At 52.0% G+C, this 17352-nt stretch overlaps 1 protein-coding gene across 2 annotated transcripts; it reads left to right on the top strand.

Annotated features, from left to right (window-relative positions):
• Positions 1–383: 383 nt before the first annotated feature.
• crata (carnitine O-acetyltransferase a) lies at positions 384–17238 on the top strand. Of its 2 annotated transcripts, none has more exons than XM_015366803.2 (14): positions 384–531; positions 1739–2017; positions 2938–3056; positions 4946–4999; positions 5461–5626; positions 6473–6647; positions 7478–7656; positions 8577–8677; positions 9493–9612; positions 10416–10538; positions 11181–11316; positions 12185–12247; positions 12980–13117; positions 14035–17238. In XM_015366803.2, exons 1-14 carry the CDS (start codon positions 505–507, stop codon positions 14248–14250), a joined length of 1896 nt encoding a protein of 631 aa, XP_015222289.2. In that variant the 5' UTR covers positions 384–504; the 3' UTR covers positions 14251–17238. The 2 variants fall into 2 exon arrangements, with proteins under 2 accessions (XP_015222289.2, XP_015222290.2); XM_015366804.2 differs by lacking the exon at positions 384–531 and adding an exon at positions 587–795.
• The last annotated feature ends 114 nt before the right edge of the window (positions 17239–17352 follow it).

Here is a 17352-nt window from a genome sequence, read left to right as displayed (position 1 = left end):
TACTTATTTTCATAAAGGTGTTTACGTACATGGAACACGTGTTTACTCCACGCTTCCTGAAATGTTTTTTGAGTTACTGATATTTTTGTGGAGAAAGTTGTATTTTTCTGTAAAATATTATGAGAGCAACGGTGCATCGTATTATTGGTTGTGTTAAAATAATCTCCCATCACGCCCCCCCCCTCCCCCCCAAAAAAAAGAAATATCCATTTACATCTGCTAAATTATCTAGAACAGGGACAAAAACAAAGTTCAATGTTCAATACTGGACGGTTAGCTTTAAAAACACGACTCTCCAGGTCGAATGTATTGTGCGTCACAGAAGCGAAGTCGCCGGATGTTTGCGTCATTGCGGGGCAAGTTGAGCCCTGGCTGTCCATGATTTTGCGGGGCACATTTTATCAACAGGAGGGTAATGTGCAGCATTGTAACCTGCCCGTCCTTGAAGCTTGACAGCCAGAGAGAGCCGGTCACTCCTGTACTTTGGGGGCGTTTCTGCGAAATATGCTGGGTTTTTTAGCCAGAGCGATGGTGAGTAAGCACGACACGCAAGACACGCGGGGGGGTTCCTTATTTTGTACATCTCCGAATGTGGATTGTGTCGCTTGAATTTATCCCAGGCGTTTTCAGCGCTAGAAAACGGCTTTATAAAGCGAAAACGAAAGGGGCGAAAAACTCAAAAAGAGCTCTTCTGTGTTTACAACGTAGCTGCGGTAACGTCTCTCGCGAAAACTCGCCACTGTAAGAGGCTCGGAGCTGTGACAGACCGACTTTTCTGCGCAACTCGCAAACATGGTACATTTTGTGGTATTTAACCGAAGCCTTCGCGGTTCTCGAGGCTGTAATATTCCGTAATAATTGACTAGCCCGTCGTTTTCTTCTTTCTAGGAGGGAGTTTGTCCAGTGCCTTGAACCCAGTGACAGTTGCACGCAGTTGTGTACAGTTTGAATGCAGCTCCGTGTCGCGTCGTTTTAATATCGCTGTTGCCAACGACTGTGCGTTTAATAACGTGTCGTAAACGTCGCATTGTACTGGCGGTTAACAACATGTGAAGGTTATTTTTTAGAAGTTGTGAGGGGGGGAGGGTCGCTTTTTATTGCGGGATGTTATTTATGGTTCTCGTGCGGTGTGCCAGGTCCTCGGTCTCGAACCCTGCTGTGGCTCGCGCCGGTGTCGGGTGTCCTGCCCACCCGTGTGCGTGTGTGTGTGTGTGGGAGCTGTTCTGCACCTCGTCGCTAAAAGCGAGGATTCACATTGCTGGAAACTCTCTGTCCAAAGTCCAAATGGGGACACGCAAGACCAGAGGGCGAGTGTTTAATGTATAATCCGGGGCCGACGTCGGGATTTCTTCTGCGAGCGTGTGGCAAAGTCCTCTTGAAAATAAAATCCCCCCCGGCAGTGAAACAGCTGCTATCTCCCTGGAGGAACCGGGATTCTAACGGGGAGGGGGGAGGGTCTCGCCTCTGGGTGGGGAAACTGGACTGTCACCCCCATAACTTGGTTTTTGGGGTTGGGCAGCCGGTTAACCTTTGACCCCCCAGAGGGGGTGTTGTTCTCCTTCCAGAGGAGGTCTTGGTTCCTCTCCTCCGTTGTCTTCTGGCTTCTTCTCTTTCTGTATTACGACGTTATGTACCGTCGCACGGCTTTGTTAAGCACCTTGGGGCCACCTTGTTGTGAAAGGCGCTATATTAAAAGTAATTGAATTGAATTGAATGGAATGGAATTTTTTTTTTGCAGGCTAAGCAGGCCGCGTGGAAGCCCGCGGCCCTGGTGAGTCCCGTGTCGGTGACCCGGATCCCCGGCCGGTACCTGGCGCACCAGGAGGGGCTCCCCAAGCTGCCGGTGCCGCCCCTGCGGCAGACCCTGGAGCGCTACCTGCTGGCCCTGCGGCCCGTCGTGAGCGCCGAGGAGCTGGAGCACACCCGCGGCCTGGTCGAGGACTTCCAGCGGCCCGGGGGCGTGGGCGAGAGGCTGCAGAGGGGCCTGGAGCGCCGCGCCCGCAAGATGGAGAACTGGGTCAGTGCAGCTGGACGTCCTGAGCAGGCCTCGAAGCATTGCCCTCTGTCCTCCCGTCTTCCCTCGTTTCAGACGGGTGAAGTCCAGGCGTTCGATAAGTCGCAAGTTTAATAACGCTAAACTGTTAGCCTCCGTTTCCTCCTCCTTCCAGAGATGCGCTGGCTGGGTCGGGGGTTTCCTTGAATTGTCTGTGCATATGTTTGTGCATGTGTGTGCGCATCAATATGTGCGTCTGTATGTACATGTGTGTGCGTCAGTGTGCTCGTCAATGTGTGCATCAGTGTGCGCGTCTGTATGTACACGTGTGTCTGCCCTGTGGTGGGCCAGTCCAGGGTGTAGTCCTGTCTCCTGCCCCCTAGGCTGCGCCGACACTCACCAGGAATAATCGGCTTTCTGGTCATCTCTGATAATGAACTGATGGATGTAGAGGGATTTCAGGCTTCCCTGTCGAACAGTGGCATGATGCAGGTTTTCAGATCTTGCACAGCACATGTAGTTTTTGTGTTGTAGCAGATATCTTTGGATGAATGAAATTAAAAAAGCCTCCTGGCTCAGCTTTTCTGATGCAGTTCTTTATTTCGTTTTAACTGGGGGTAAGCTCAGAGGTGAACGACTCTAAGATATCAGGGCTTATAAGTAGCACGTTCTCGGGGACTGCAGGGTCAGTCGCTTCGTGCTTTCTGCGTCTCTCATGGTGCACATCCCTTCGGCGCTCCGGTCTGTTCTCTGGCAGTCGTAACAAGAGTAGGACATTCTACCACACGCCGGGCCAGAACCGAGATCAAGGGCGAACCGAGTTCTGGTTCTGCTCTGCCTGTACGAAAGACTAGCTGTGACTGTTTGTGAGCTGGTGTGCAGAGAGATATCGGACTGTAACTGTGCGCGGGGGGGCCTGATTGTGTGTGTGTCTCTCCCTGCAGCTCTCGGACTGGTGGCTCCAGACTGCCTACCTGGAGTACCGGATGCCTGTGGTGATCCACTCCAGCCCTGGGGTGGTCCTGCCGCGTGCAGAGTTTCACGATCGCCAGGGACAGATACGGTGAGTCCAACAGGATGCCGGTTCAAAAGGGCGAGGGGGGTGGGACCGGGTGGGGGGGCTGGGCAGACGAGCTGTTCTCTGCGGCCTTTCTCCTGTCTCTCCATCCCCCATCTTTCCAAAGTAAAATTGCAAAATGGTTTCATTTGATATTTCTTTATCATTCCTGGTTTCCAGTTTGCTGAAGACCTCAGTCACGCGAAGAAAATCATATAGAATAAAAAGAAAAGGTCTCTGCTCTTGCTGGCTCCCATTTCCCAGTGGGTCTCCTCACAGAGAAGGACAGTTCTTCATTCCCCAGCCTAAAAAGCAGTTTCCTAATAAGTGCTCTCGGGGCTCTTAAGAATTCCTCACGTTGAGCTAATTAGCATTATTTATCATAGTAGGAGCCTTGTCTCGTTGAGAGGCATTTCTTCTGAAGGGATCTAAAGTAAAAAAAAAACTGCCCAGGTTTTTAACTAATCTAGTCAAGGCCTGGTGCATAAAACTATAGGTGACTACTTAAAATTGCTGCCTGTCTTGGTTCGACATTAGACTCTCCTCATTTCAGTCAGTTCTTTGGAGAAATTAAGACTAGGTCTGAGCCAGGGACTAGTGCGCAACGCTAAAGCTACAGAGGTTTAGCCTCATTCCTGAGCCATCTCTCGCTTGAACTCGGTGTTACCATGGCAACCCCAGAGTGTCAGGAACCAAGCTCCTGCTACTGGGGGCACAGGAGAGAGCCAGCATCCAGAGATCGGCAGTGAAAGGCGCTGCAAGTTGAACTTTAATGTTGGAAAGCGTGAATTCTCAGCACAATGACATGTATTCACACATGCGCCGTCTTCCTCTAGTTTAGTGTCCCATTTTGATGAATGCACTTCAGCTGTTGCGTTTTTTCCCCCACATCGAATTAATTACGTTTCCTTTTTATTCTCCTGCCCGTGAAATGATTTCACGTTTTGCTGTTTCAGTAAAGACAGGCGTTAAGATAAACATTAGTTCACAAGTCACTCGCCTTTGGGGGAAAGGGAGGGCATTAATAAAGCCCGTTTCTACTTGAAGGATGGAAATTGCCTGGGTGTTGTTTGTCGTCCCCTCTGCCAGCAGTAGCCATGGAAGCTGTTTAATCAGAGCTACAGACCATGACCTTTGCACAGGCTCACCTCTCACACAGTTGACTATTTTAAGCGCATGAGCTGTTCTGGGCAGCACCAGGGAAGGACCTCAGCAGAGTCTCTGAGCACAGAGAACGCTGTGTCAACAGTCCACCGAACAGATAATAACCGTGGCTTGGTAGCAAACTGGAAACACGCTCTCGGATGGATTATTGAACAAAGCCCCAGAGTGAGATCACTCATCAGCTTCTTTTCCCACTGAGCGCCAATGCAATGGAGCTGTAGTGCCTGCAGAGCAGAAAGAGCAATTGAAGACTTGCATTAAAAAGCAGTTTTAGTTCGTGTTGAGAAGACAGTATATACTGTAGCATGGCCTTGCAGGACAGCCGGCTGCTGCTCAGTGTGGTTATAATGGTTGCCCATTATAGTTCTAACCATTATGACTGCATAGCACTCGGACCCGTCGTGGGATTTCAGAGCAGTAGCTTCCCGAGTGGCTTGTTCCAATGCATTTGAATAGGAAGTGCAATATCTAATTTAACTTCATTTAGTTTAATTGCATTTTAGCTGGACGCGCCGGTCTGGGCAAGATCGTTTTGAATAAAACGTGAAACTCTGGCGCCTGCAGTTGCTTTCTGTCGGCTCAGAAAACTGGAAAGGGTCAAACTGCCGGGCTGTGAGGGTGGGGGAGGGTCACCTGCTTTCCTGCAACAGGCTGAATAGAAGCTCAATTATAGGAGCAGCTCAGGTTATCAGGCCTAACTGGTCCTCTTCTTTTAAACCTCTTTTTTGCAGGTTTGCTGCCAAACTGATTGCGGGGGTTTTGGATTTCAAAACCATGATCGACAAGTGAGTGTCCCCAGTTCTCATCTCCCTTTGCAAGTGGCAGAACAGATTCCCCCCATTTATTTATTTTTTGCACCAAAAAGGGGTCCCGCCAGCACTAGGTCATTTTGTGTGGTGGTAGTAAGTGTACCCCCATATTGAAATTGTTTCCATTGGGGAAGGCAGGTTTGCCTGCGTTAACTTGCGTGGAGGGATGTCTCTTAACTCTTACCTGTGTTCTCAGTGTTCATGCTTCACACTTGTTTGCTGGTCATCATGTATTGAAACATTTGGGGAGGGGTCACTGTGGGAGCCCCCACACCAGTGGCACTCCCCCCTGTCTCGGGTGTCCTCCTGGATGTCTTGTCCTGTTTGTGGGGAGGGGAGGCTGGGTCAGGTACTGGGAAAGCCCCTGTGATCCAGCTCTCCGGCCTGAGCTCCGGGTTCCGCGGTGGTCAGCGCTGACCCGTGCGCCTGTGTTTCAGCGAGACCCTGCCCGTGGAGTACCTCGGCGGGAAACCGCTCTGCATGAACCAGTACTACCAGGTCCTGTCCTCCTGCCGCATCCCCGACCCCAAGAGAGACTCCGTGGTCAACTACGCGCGCAGCAAGAAGCCCCCCACCCACATCACGGTTGTGCACAACTTCCAGGTACCTCCCGCGGACTCTGCTTTCCGGCCTTCCTGTCCCCACCCCTTGGGGACTGCGCCTTCCTGGGCCTTCCTGGACCCCTCCTTCCTGACCGTGCTCCTGATGGACTCTGCCTTCTTGACATCACCGGTCACAGACCCCGCCCCTTAATAGACCTTGTCTTCCTGTCCCCTCCCCTGGTAGGCTCCACCCTCCTGTCCCCTCCCCTGATAGACTCTCCCCCTGTCCCCTCCCCCCGGTAGACTCCGCCCTCCTGTCCCCTCCCCCCGGTAGGCTCCGCCCTCCTGTCCCCTCCCCCCGGTAGGCTCCGCCCTCCTGTCCCCTCCCCCCGGTAGACTCCGCCCTCCTGTCCCCTCCCCCCGGTAGGCTCCGCCCTCCTGTCCCCTCCCCCGGAAGGCTCCTGTCCCCTCCCCCCATAGGCTCCGCCCTCCCGTCCTCACCCCTGGTAGACCCCGCCTTCCCACCCAATCCCTTCATATACTCCATCCTCCCATCCTGTCCTCTCATAGACCCCGCCTTCCCTTGCCCACCCCCTCATAGACTCCGCCTTCCTGTCCCCGCCCCTCAGGGGGACACATTTTCCCAGCTTGACCGGCTTCAGTGAAATTGTGCTGCGGAAGTGCTGACTCGCACAGCAGGCTTTTGCATTTTCAGTGATCTAGCTTTCCGTTCTTTATCAGCCTTATGAGTCCGTCCTCCCTACTTTCTATCTATCCATCCATCTACCTGCCTGTCTCTCCACGTGTCCATCTACACACCTGTCAGCATCTGTCTGCCTGCCTTCCTGTGCGCGTCTCCGCCTGTCCCAGTCTGTGCTGGGCTGACCCTCCTTTTCCTGCTCCGTAGTTCTTCGTCCTGGACGTTTACAACAGCGACGGCTCTCCCCTGACCGTCGACCAGATTTACATCCAGCTGGAGAAGATCTGGAACTCGTCCCTGCAGACCAACAAGGAGCCGATCGGGATCCTCACCTCCCAGCACCGCAACACCTGGGGGAAAGCCTACAACAACCTCATCAAGGGTGAGGGCGTCAGTCCCACGTGTCTGCGCTGACAGGCCTGTGGGCACGCGCGCTGACACACATGACAAGGCCTCTGCAGTTCTTGCCATTGATTGGCGGGATCGATTCAGTTCAGTTCACCTGTCACAATCGTATTTGCATATCCGCTCCAATGCCAAGGCATGAAGGAAAAGCCAACCTACTGTATAAACAGAACAGCAGCAGCAGTAGCAGCAGCAACAGAGAGAAGTTAAATAATATAGAAATTTTAAAAAGCACGTTGGCACATGCAGTGTGAGTGTGATTCTACTTGACTACATCAATTAGAAAATATCATGGAAAAAATGGACATTTTGTAGGACCTAGCTGTTCTTCCTGTATTCGTGTGGATTTCCTCTGGCTGCTCTGCTTTCCTCCCACAGTCCAAGCACACGCTGGTCGATTCATTGGCTGCTGGGAAAACTGGCCCTAGAGTGAGTGTGTGTGTCCTGTGATGGGACTGGCGTCCTGTCCGGGGCGTACCCTGCCTTGCGCCCATTGCCGGCTGGGATGGACTCCAGCTTCCCCGCTTGCAAGAAGTGGTTAGACAATAGAAGGGTGGAAAACCTAGCTGTCAGGCCTGTGATCCTGTGATGGAGTTCAGCGATAGTGGCCTGTGGCATTCTGTGTTGCAGGTGCACATTCTGCAGGTGTATCGGTCTAATATGTGCTTCACTGTAGGTCGGTGCTGAGGGTGGACAGTGCTGAACTGTGTCGGAGCTCTGTTTCAGGAGTGTTGCCGGCAGTTTCCGTTGAGAACTTGCAGCAGGGATAGAGTCTTTGTGCTTCTCTCCCCCCCCCCGGCCTTGCAGACAAGACGAACAAGGAGTCGGTGCGCGCCATCCAGAAGAGCATCTTCACGGTGTGCCTGGACGCGCCCAAGCCCCGCGTGTCCGATGAGCTGTACCGCAGCCGTGTGGGCGCCCAGATGCTGCACGGCGGGGGCAGCCGCTGGAACAGTGGCAACCGCTGGTTCGACAAGACCCTGCAGGTGAGACGCCCTGCCCGGGCGAGAGGGCAGGCGGTTGAGCTCCTCTGGCTTGCTTGATTGCCAGCGTACTGGTGCCTTTCATTCGAGGATCTCGGGGTATCATCCCTCAGCAGCATAGCTGGGCAGCTTGTTCCAGGCACCCACCACCCTTTGTGTAAAGAAGTGTTGCTCCGCATGTCCGTCTATGTGCCTGTCAGCCTCTCTGACTGCCTTCCTATCAAATGTGCTTCTGCCCAGCCTGGGTTTCTCAGTCGATTTGGACGATGGAGGGGAAAAAAAGCTTCTAGGGGTATAATTCCCCATCTTGAAAAGTCCTGTTCCTGGTCTTATCAGTGAAATCAAAGCTGTTTTCAGGTGGTATTAAAACAAGTGTAAGTCCTTAGCAGGAGTAGGCTTGGGGTTACAAAACGCTTCACTTAAGATCGAAGTTGGACTGCACCTTCTTTGAGTTTGTGCTGTGTACCTTGTACCTTGTCCATACCAGTGCATCATTTTTTTTAAAAATCTTGCTACTCTAACAGACTGCTTTTGTCTAGCGCTTGACCTGTGGTTCAAAAAGTACAGTATTACTTTACAGTACTAAAAGTATTCTTGCTTTTAATGTTTGTGTGTGTGTGTGTGTGTGTAACCATGAACAGGGAGGCAGATTTGAGGAGAAATTAGAACCAGAATCTTTTGAATTTTGAGTGTCCACAACTGAGAAGGAGAAAATCAACATCAGGAGTGGTTACAAGGGATGTTCAAATGGCATTTTAGGGGTTTAAACAGCCCTGTGGTGTAGAGAGTATTTACAGTGCTCCTCATGCTGTTCCAGCCCTGTCTGCTCATTGGTACTTCTGACGTGTTCAGAGCCGTATTGCTCCTGTGTTGGTGTCTTAATGAAGTTCCTGAAGAGCCTGCCTTGTTCCGGCTCTCTGCAGTTTATCATCGGAGAAGACGGGTCATGCGGCCTGATTTATGAGCACGCCCCCGCAGAAGGCCCGCCCATCGTGTCCCTGGTGGACCACGTGGTGGAGTACACGTGAGTGAGACCCCCGCTGTTGCCGCTGATCTCCGGCACCCCCTCTGCGGCGCCGGCGGGTTTCTGGGCTCTCCGTTGGGCGCGGTGACAACTACCCGTCCCGGGGCGATAGTAGAAAATAAAAATATCTTCCTCACCCTTGTGATGAAGACAAATGACAAATCCAGTGTTCTGAGTCACAGTGTAGTCCTGCATTGTGTCGTAAGAATCCGGAATAGAGTCCGGGTGGCCACAGCCTTTCCCAGGAATTAGATAATAGAGGGATGAGTCAAGCAGTCAGAATTAGTAGGACATATAACGGCGATTGTTTCAACTGTGCTGTGTTTGTCCAGTGTAATAGCTCCACTGTAACAGCTTGTAGAATGGCCCTGAATTCACCGAGTTTAAATGCTGCAAAAAGTTTTGTTCCTGCTCCGTGCAGGCTGCTCTGCGGGACAGAAGGAGCTCTCCGCAGCCGCAAGAGTTTGCTCTGCCAGTTGATAAGATACAAGCTATTAATTGGGTACAGTTGAGGGCTGTGGTTCATAATTGATCAAGCAAAGCTTAGTGTCGGCACAGATTTAACTAATTACAGATATTTAGTAATCAGATCCCAAGTCACGTCAGTTATTGATGCAATTTTGTTTCACTAAAACCTTAGTAACCACCTTAGTTGATCAAGCCCGGGAAAAACATTAACATTTCAATATGTCTAACTACAATACAAACACTTAGTGCCAAGCTTATTTCTTCCATGTATTTTATTTCAGAACTTGCACGTTTTAAGATTTTCCGGAAGGCGACGCGCTTGTTCTCTCCCCGTGTCTTCCCTGCAGGAAGCAATCGGAGATGGTGCGGTCTCCCATGATTCCCCTGCCCGCACCGCAGAAACTGCGCTTCAACATCACGCCAGAGATCAAGAAGGACATCGAGAAGGCCAAGCAGAATCTCAACATGTGAGTGGGCATCTGTGTTCCTTTCGCACAACCTGTAAATTGCACTTGTGTAATTGATTGTATCCTAAATGTTTTTTTTTCTTTTCGTTCATCTAATCCCTATAAATTCCTGTCCCTCCACTCTTCTACCCCTCTTAACGAGCTCGCGGACAAAGCATGTCATTGCCGACAACACCGCTGTGTGCTGTACTGTTCGTGCATTGATAAATAAACCTTGATTGATTGTGTGTCCTCTGTACAGCACCCTCGGGGTTGAAATGAATTCCCACGCCTGGCTGGTCTGGATCAGCCTGCTCAAGGGATCAGGTCTTCTATCTGATAACCAATAACAGCACACTTACGCAAAGCATCAAGAAGTATGAATGAATGCACAAGACTGCAGACTTGGCCAGGGGACCCATTTCAGTTTGAACCAGGCCTTCGTTAGCAGAGAGGACACGCATTCACGTCTGCCTTACGTGTGAAAGGGATGCAGTTGCCAGCTTTGAGTTGAAACTACACTTAAATTGCATATAGGAAGATGGGACCATGTTCGTACTGCTCCGTTAAAAAGTGAATGATGTATTGTCTCTATCATATCATGTGTCAAACCATTCTGCATTTGGGAATTGTGAATTGCCTTTTGTGATTGTGGTGTTGATTTCTTGCCTCATGCTCCTGCCGATGAGCTGGCCCCGAGTTCTGTAAGAGACTCGGGCAGCACCCCCACAGGTCTCGGGGTGTAGGGTTTTGTAGGTCTTCCTGTGAGGCTGAGGTGGGATTCACTCTCTGCGCTCGTGTGTCGCACTGCTGTCGCCCCCCAGCATGGTGCAGGACCTGGACGTGAAAGTCAACGTCTTCTCTCACTTCGGGAAGAACTTCCCCAAGTCGCACAAGATGAGCCCCGACGCTTTCATTCAGATGGCTCTGCAGCTGGCTTACTACAGGTAACCCCCAGATAACAGCTCACCCCCCGAATACAGGTAACCCCCAAATCACAGCTCACTCCCCAACTACAGGTAACCCCCCGACTACAGGTAACCCCCAGATCACAGCTCACTCTCCGACTACAGGTAACCCCCCGACTACAGGTAACCCCCAGATCACAGCTCACTCTCCGACTATAGGTAACCCCCCCGACTACAACTCGCCCCCCGACTACAGCAAATACCCCGAATACAGTTAACCCCTGACCTACAGGTAACCCTCCCAATAACGGCTCACCCCCAGATTACAGCTCATGCCCCGACTACAGGTAACTCCCCAATTACAGCAAACACCCCGAATACAGTTAACCCCTAACCTACAGGTAACACCCCAATAACAGCTCACTCCCCGACTACAGGTAACCCCCTGATTACAGGGGGCGTTTCTGAGCTCGCGGATGAGCAGTGGTCAGGTTAGAGGAGCTCGTGTGTCTCTCTTCCTTCTCCGTGCAGTTCCGGTTCCCGTGATTAAGGATTCAGAGAAACAATGGCTGATTGCCCATTTCATCAGTATAGAAGAACCGACCGCCCTCTTCTCTCCCTGCATTTCTCTGATTCGCTCTTTCTCTCTGACCTGTGTTGCTCTGCCTCGCTTTCCCCAAGAACGTACCACCGATGCTGTTCCACCTACGAGAGTGCTTCCCTGCGGATGTTCCGCCTGGGCCGCACGGACACCATCCGCTCCACGTCCGTCGACTCCCTGAACTTCGTGCAGGCCATGGACGACCCCGGCCAGCAGGTCAGTGAGCCTGCAGCAGCACCCCTGAACATCGGCCTTCTGGTCATCGCAGAGAGCTTTCGCTGTCTTTCACCAGTATCCTCTCCTCTCTTGTCCTGTGGAATACGTCCACTGGGTGAAAAGAGAATGTGAGAATCTAGGATACAACCCAGAGGAGACCTGTGGCCCTTTGTAGTTTGTGTGGCTGCTAGTATTTTATTAACCTAAGGATGTCATCCAGTTCAAGACTTGAAAGAAACCAGGGAATCAGCTATCAGTGTCGACAATTTTTGTTCCACACCCCCACAACCCTTTACGTAAAGAATCACCTCCAGTTCCCAGCCTTAAATGCCCTTCCTAATGGCTTCCCCTTGTGTCCTCTGCTCCCTTTTTCTTCACTGCCGATTTCTGGAGGTTATCAGTGATTTTTTTTTCCCCCCCACGTGCTCACGAATGCACTGATCTGTCTTGATAATCCGTCGATGAAATTGGGCGTCTGTCTGTGTGAGTTTTGGGACTGAATCGACGTATTGAAAACCCACAGTGACTTTCACAAAAGCTACACCTTGCAGGACAAATTGACAACCTAACCGTTATCTAGAGCATCCAGTATTAGGTTCTTAATTTCCAAGTCCTACAGACCTGCCCTTTAAAGCTTATGAAACACCTGTAAAGCAATGACTCCAGTCTGTTTCAAAGGGGCAATCGGCACTGCCTGCGCCCTGTTCTCATTCTACAAAGCGTCACGCACTGTGCTTTGTGACTTGACACCGTCCCCAGCTGTTATTCCCATACTGTGATCCCTTTGTTTCGACGTACCTGAACCTCAGCCACTCCCAGAAATCCTTATTTTTTTTTGTCACTGTTCCTGATGTCTTTCTGTGCGCAGAAGCAGGAGAAGGTTGCGCTGCTGGACAAGGCGGTCAAGGCCCACAGAGCCTACACGGACATGGTAGGTGTGCTGGGGCAGCTGGGCCTTTTGGGGTTCGAGTCTTTGCAAGGTCTCGGCGCTGGGCGACTTTCACTTTTAGAGAGTCGTGTCACGTCTTTTGTCAAACCGCTCTATATCATACGGTGTCGCGGGAGGCCGGAGCCTACCCGGCAAGCACCGAGCGCAAGGCAGGGTACACCCTGGACAGGACGCCAGTCCATCACAGGGCAGGTGCAAGCCAATCATACACGGGGACAGTTTGGAGGTCATGGTAAAGGCTGAGGGGGGAAATTTGGCCCGGACACCGGGATAACTCCCTACTCTTCTTGAGAAACGCCCGGGGATCTTTAATGACCCCTGAGAGTCAGGACCTCGGTTTAACGTCTCATCCGAAAGACGGCGCCCACGACAGTACAGTGTCCCCGCCACTATACCAGGGAATTAGGACCCACACAGACCACAGGGTGGGCGCCCCCTACTGGCCCCACTAACACCACTTCCAACAGCAAGCATAGCTTTCCCAGGAGGTCTCCCACCCAGGTACTGGCCAGGCGCACACCTGCTGGGCTCCAGTGGGGCGGCCAGTTGAGAGCCGCAGTGTGATCTGGCTGCCTGCCGCTCTCCAGTGCCCGATCCAAAACGGGCATCGCCGCGTCGTCCGGCCCGCTCCGGCCCGCTCGCCGGACAGGCGCGAGGGATCGCAGGGAGCGCTCTCTCAGGGCCGCCGCGGTTCTCCCTCTCTCCTGTCCGCAGGCCATCCACGGCCAGGCCATCGACCGGCACCTGCTCGGGCTGCGGCTGCAGAGCATCGAGGACCTGACCAGCATGCCGGAGATCTTCATGGACACCTCCTACGCCGTCGCCCTGCACTTCAACCTCTCCACTAGCCAGGTACAGCTGGCGGGGGGGGGTCCGTGTCTTCAGGCCGCCGCCTGTGGTGTGGGCGGAGCCGGGCCTGGCCAGCAGGATGCCAGAGCGGGGAGAGATTGAGGTGGAGGAGTTTGGTGCCGCATGTGTGCGCTCACTGGGATTCGTATCGGCGCCCATCGCTCAGGACGTGCAACAGCACGACAGACAACTCCACACAATGTAGACAGCACATTGCCAAACGGCACAAAATAAATTGTAAGAACAATAAATGCATGGTACAGAACAATATGTGGTAGTAAGAAAGAACTTGGTAGTCCAAGTCAAAGTGCACAGTGCAGACGTGCATTCTGAGTCCTGAGGCATTGCACAGTTGGCTGTTTAGACTTGGAGATCTCCCAGCTGCAGTTCCAAAGTCGTTTTCGAGCCATTACTAAAGAAACAGTTGCATTAGTAGAAATACCCTGATGTATTCTCATGCTCTTTTGCACGTTTTGGCGTTTGTGAATATTCAGACAGGCCCGTCTCGCTTGCTTGCTAAAGCAACAGAGATAGAGATCACTTTATCAGCCCTATACAATTTCTTGCATTAGGAATTAGTCTTTTCCCAGACCCCAGCTTGCTCTCCATGAGACACACAGACAGGGAGAGAAGCTGGGGGTCAGAGCGCAGGGTCGGCCATTTTTACGCGGCGCCCCTGGAGCAGCTGGGGTGAAGGGCCTTGCTCAGGGGCCCAACAGAGTAGAATTCCTCTGCCGGCCGCGGGATACGAACCGGCCACCTCCCAGCCACAGGCGCAGATCCTGAGCCACAGAGCCAGAAAGCAGCAGTGAACAGGAGGCCAGGCTGCGGTGCTCTCTGTCTGCTCGCCCTGCTTTGTCCACTAGGGGGAGCACATAACAAAAACCGCAAGTCACCGCCGGGCTTTTATCTCTGCCAAGGTGCCAGCCAAGACGGACTGCGTGATGTGCTTCGGACCGGTGGTCCCGGACGGGTACGGCGTCTGCTACAACCCGATGGACGACCACATCAACTTCGCCGTGTCCGCCTTCAACAGCTGCGCCGAGACCAACGCGGCCCGGCTCTCCCAGTCGCTGGAGGAGGCCCTGCTGGACATGCGGGCCCTGCTGGAGCAGGCGCCCAGGGCCAAGCTGTGAAGCCGCTGCGCCGGCTGCGTCGGCTGCACTAGCTGCGTCAGCTGCACCAGCTGCGAGCCGACGTCCTCCCAGTGCAGAAACACGGGCAGGGGGCGCTGCAATCAGACCTGTACGGCTTCCCATTGGACACAGCAAACCTCTGGCACAGGAACCGAAGTGCAGAGGACACTTCTACTCCAGAAACCCCCCACCTTGTGTGACCGAGACGTAGGGGGAGAATGAAGACTTGTGATGAGAAAACTGCAGAGAAAACAGAGGAGCCCAGCATGATAGACAAGCAAAGATTCCTGCGATACAGTGGAACCACTGGAGTACAAGATGGATAATTGCTGGAATGCACAAAAGCTTGACTGGCCCGCTACATTTTGGGGGAGCTCAGTTTCACCCCCCCCCCCCATGTCATGCCTGGTGGAAATGCACGTACCCCTTTACTTGGTGGGTGCCGATGACAGAAGAGACACGGGGGGCATTTTTCCAGCTCCCTTAAAAGAGACGATTCACTTTTTCCCCCCCGTTTTATCAGGCAATGTCTGTTAAATGGGTTGACTGAGCGTCATTTTGCTGTTGTGCCTTCTGATTTAATTTGTTCGCCTTGACTTCCCCCCCCTACGGGGTAAATTTGGGGAGAGAGGGGTACGCCGCGTCACAGTGGAGGTGGAGGACTGCTGCGTGGACCCGTGGTCCTTTCTCGTTTGCATGCTCACGAGCCGACGGCCGGAGAAAGAGGGGTGCTGTGTGGACTTCCTGCTATCCCAGCATTCCCGGTCCACTTCCTGTGCTCGTCCACCTTGAGCAAGGAGGCGGGGGGGCGGCTTTCCCAGGGTGGATTCTGAATTGGTTTGGGGCTGATCAGTTTAGGGGTAAAAACTGACGTGGCCTTGGATGTCTCGGCACCCACCTGATAAAAAGCTTCTACTGCAAAATATTTTAAAGAAATATGTATTTCCGTAATAGGCTTTCTTTCAGACTGTAAAAAGGCCACTCTAGTATATTTTTGCAATACAATTAAAATTCCACAGAGGCCACTGGGATTGGGAATTCTTCGGATATAAGTATTAAGAAACGCTTCATGACAGCCGTGGCCGCTGGCGATCATGACATAAACGACACTGCTATCGGCGGCGTCATGATTTGCCCGTGACTGTGGTACCAGCCTTTCACACTGGTTTTTAGCCCTTTAACGCTAGGCGGTGTGGGCAGAAATCTCTCCCCAGCACTCTGCCAGCTCGTGAGACGTACGCGCTTACAGATTGTTCACCTGCAGTGCAGCCCACTTTCAAGGCTGGACAGCTGTAATTGTTGATATCGTTTGATATGGTAACATGGAGTCCTTTTGTATCTGATCAGTATTAATACGCTAAAAGTATTTTGCTTCTGTTTACGGGGCAGTTGGTAGTGAGAGAGACTTCATAGGGGGCTGCAAGACTTTTTGGCAGCCACAGGTAAATGTCAGATTTACAGCTGCTCAGTGCCGCCTACTGAGGCTCATTGAGTGTGCCTGGCTTAACGCAGTGCAAGACTCCAGCACTGATGCTTTCCGCCTGTTTTCTGTCTATTCATTTTGAATTGAAAATATAAATATAGTAAGGTACTTTGAAGGATGCTGGTGCTTCTGCATTCTTTCTGACAATGCACAGGAATGCACAGGAAATGAAACATTAAAGCGCCCTCTGCCATTACTGATGTCGTTCCATGTTCAAGATGAGGGTTCTTCGGTGTTTATTCACACTTTGGTTTTTGTGCACTACAACAGCAGCTCAAGGTTGACGAGCGCAGGTTGACGTTGTACTTGCTAGCAGAGAGCTGGCTGGCCCGGGTCCCAGAGAGCCACACTCCAGTGGGCCTCGCCAGTCACCCCAAGATCCGTGATTTGTAGAGAGCCGGAGCACCTGTGAGCTCTGATCAGTTTAGCCCGTTACCTGGCCCGGTTACCTCGGCACTGGCCCACTGTAGTATTTGGCAGCCTGGCGGGGCTGTTGGCTTTTCTCTGTCAAGACATCTCTGAGCTGCTTCATCAAACAAAGCACCTGCTTCGGGAGCCTAGATGAATGTGGACCAAGACCTTCAAAATCTTCTGGATCAGGGGCTCCCCAGGACTGGCATTGGGGACGCCCGGTCTATAGCTCCCATGTGTGCTTGTCCCAGAGGAAAGAAGCCGATCACAATCCTGAGCCCTGGTCACTCCAGAACCACCCGGCTTCAGTTCCAGAGCTCGGAGTTAATTAAGGTTACAGACGGAGACGGCAGAGTGCAAGATCCCTAAGACCGTATGTTCAGCATGCGCTGTCCCATAACCTGCCCTGACTTCCAAAGCAGGGAGGCAGCAGGGCAGTTTAATGGGTTGGGGGCCCAGACCCCATGGGCTTGAGCCTGATCTCGGGTGTCGTCCGCACTGTGCCCAGACTGCCTGAGCCACCCCCTCCCCTGTGTGTTTCTGAGGGCAACCTGAAATCTGTGACCGAGCAAAGGGTCAGATTTCGGGTTCTGGCGGCTGCTGGGTTGTGTCCCACCCTGCTTCTCGGTTACACAGCGGATCTGATTAAATGATGAGCTGCAGAACTGTAACAATTTGAACTAGGCTGCAAGGTGACTTACAGGTAACTGGCTTTAATGAAATGAGTGCCATTAGATGTCCGGAGCTGGAGTTAGTGTCTCCATTTTCAGTTCATTGGAAAGGGTTGTGAAGCCCTGACTTGGGCTGTTCTCACTTAATTTGCCTGACAGACTGCACTGTGTCCATGCAGCTGATGCCTGCATTTACATTCTCACACTTCAGAGCTGTTTTAATTAAGAAAAAAAAATGTTTGGTTTGTTTTCTGGCTTTCCTATGAATTCAAATTTTAAGGGTGTGTTAATAGCAGAGATGTTTTTACTACTATGAACGTGTTGCAAATGAGAGTTTCCTCTGTGCCTTGTGACTGTACTGTCAGTGCAGTATGAGTTCAAGTCTGTTAATGCACATCAATAAAATTAGAGTTTATAAACCTGCTCGCCGGAGAATTCTTCTGTAAGTTTTCGATACTGATTTAAAAGTAAAAAGAAATGGTTTTTAAGCGAGAAAGCAAGAAACTGGAAACCGTGTGAGAAATAAGAACACACTGT

Source organism: Lepisosteus oculatus, chromosome 24, assembly GCF_040954835.1.
Source record: "Lepisosteus oculatus isolate fLepOcu1 chromosome 24, fLepOcu1.hap2, whole genome shotgun sequence".
NCBI lineage: Eukaryota > Metazoa > Chordata > Actinopteri > Semionotiformes > Lepisosteidae > Lepisosteus > Lepisosteus oculatus.
This window is presented reverse-complemented; position numbering and strand designations above follow the sequence as displayed.

Bases quoted from the DNA above. Each gene is read 5' to 3' on its own strand.
- crata (XM_015366803.2), top strand. From the start codon at position 505: ATGCTGGGTTTTTTAGCCAGAGCGATG. The intron at 7,657-8,576 runs GTGAGACGCCCT...GGCTCTCTGCAG, and splicing joins GGTTCGACAAGACCCTGCAG to TTTATCATCGGAGAAGACGG. The intron at 10,539-11,180 runs GTAACCCCCAGA...GCTTTCCCCAAG, and splicing joins CTGCAGCTGGCTTACTACAG to AACGTACCACCGATGCTGTT.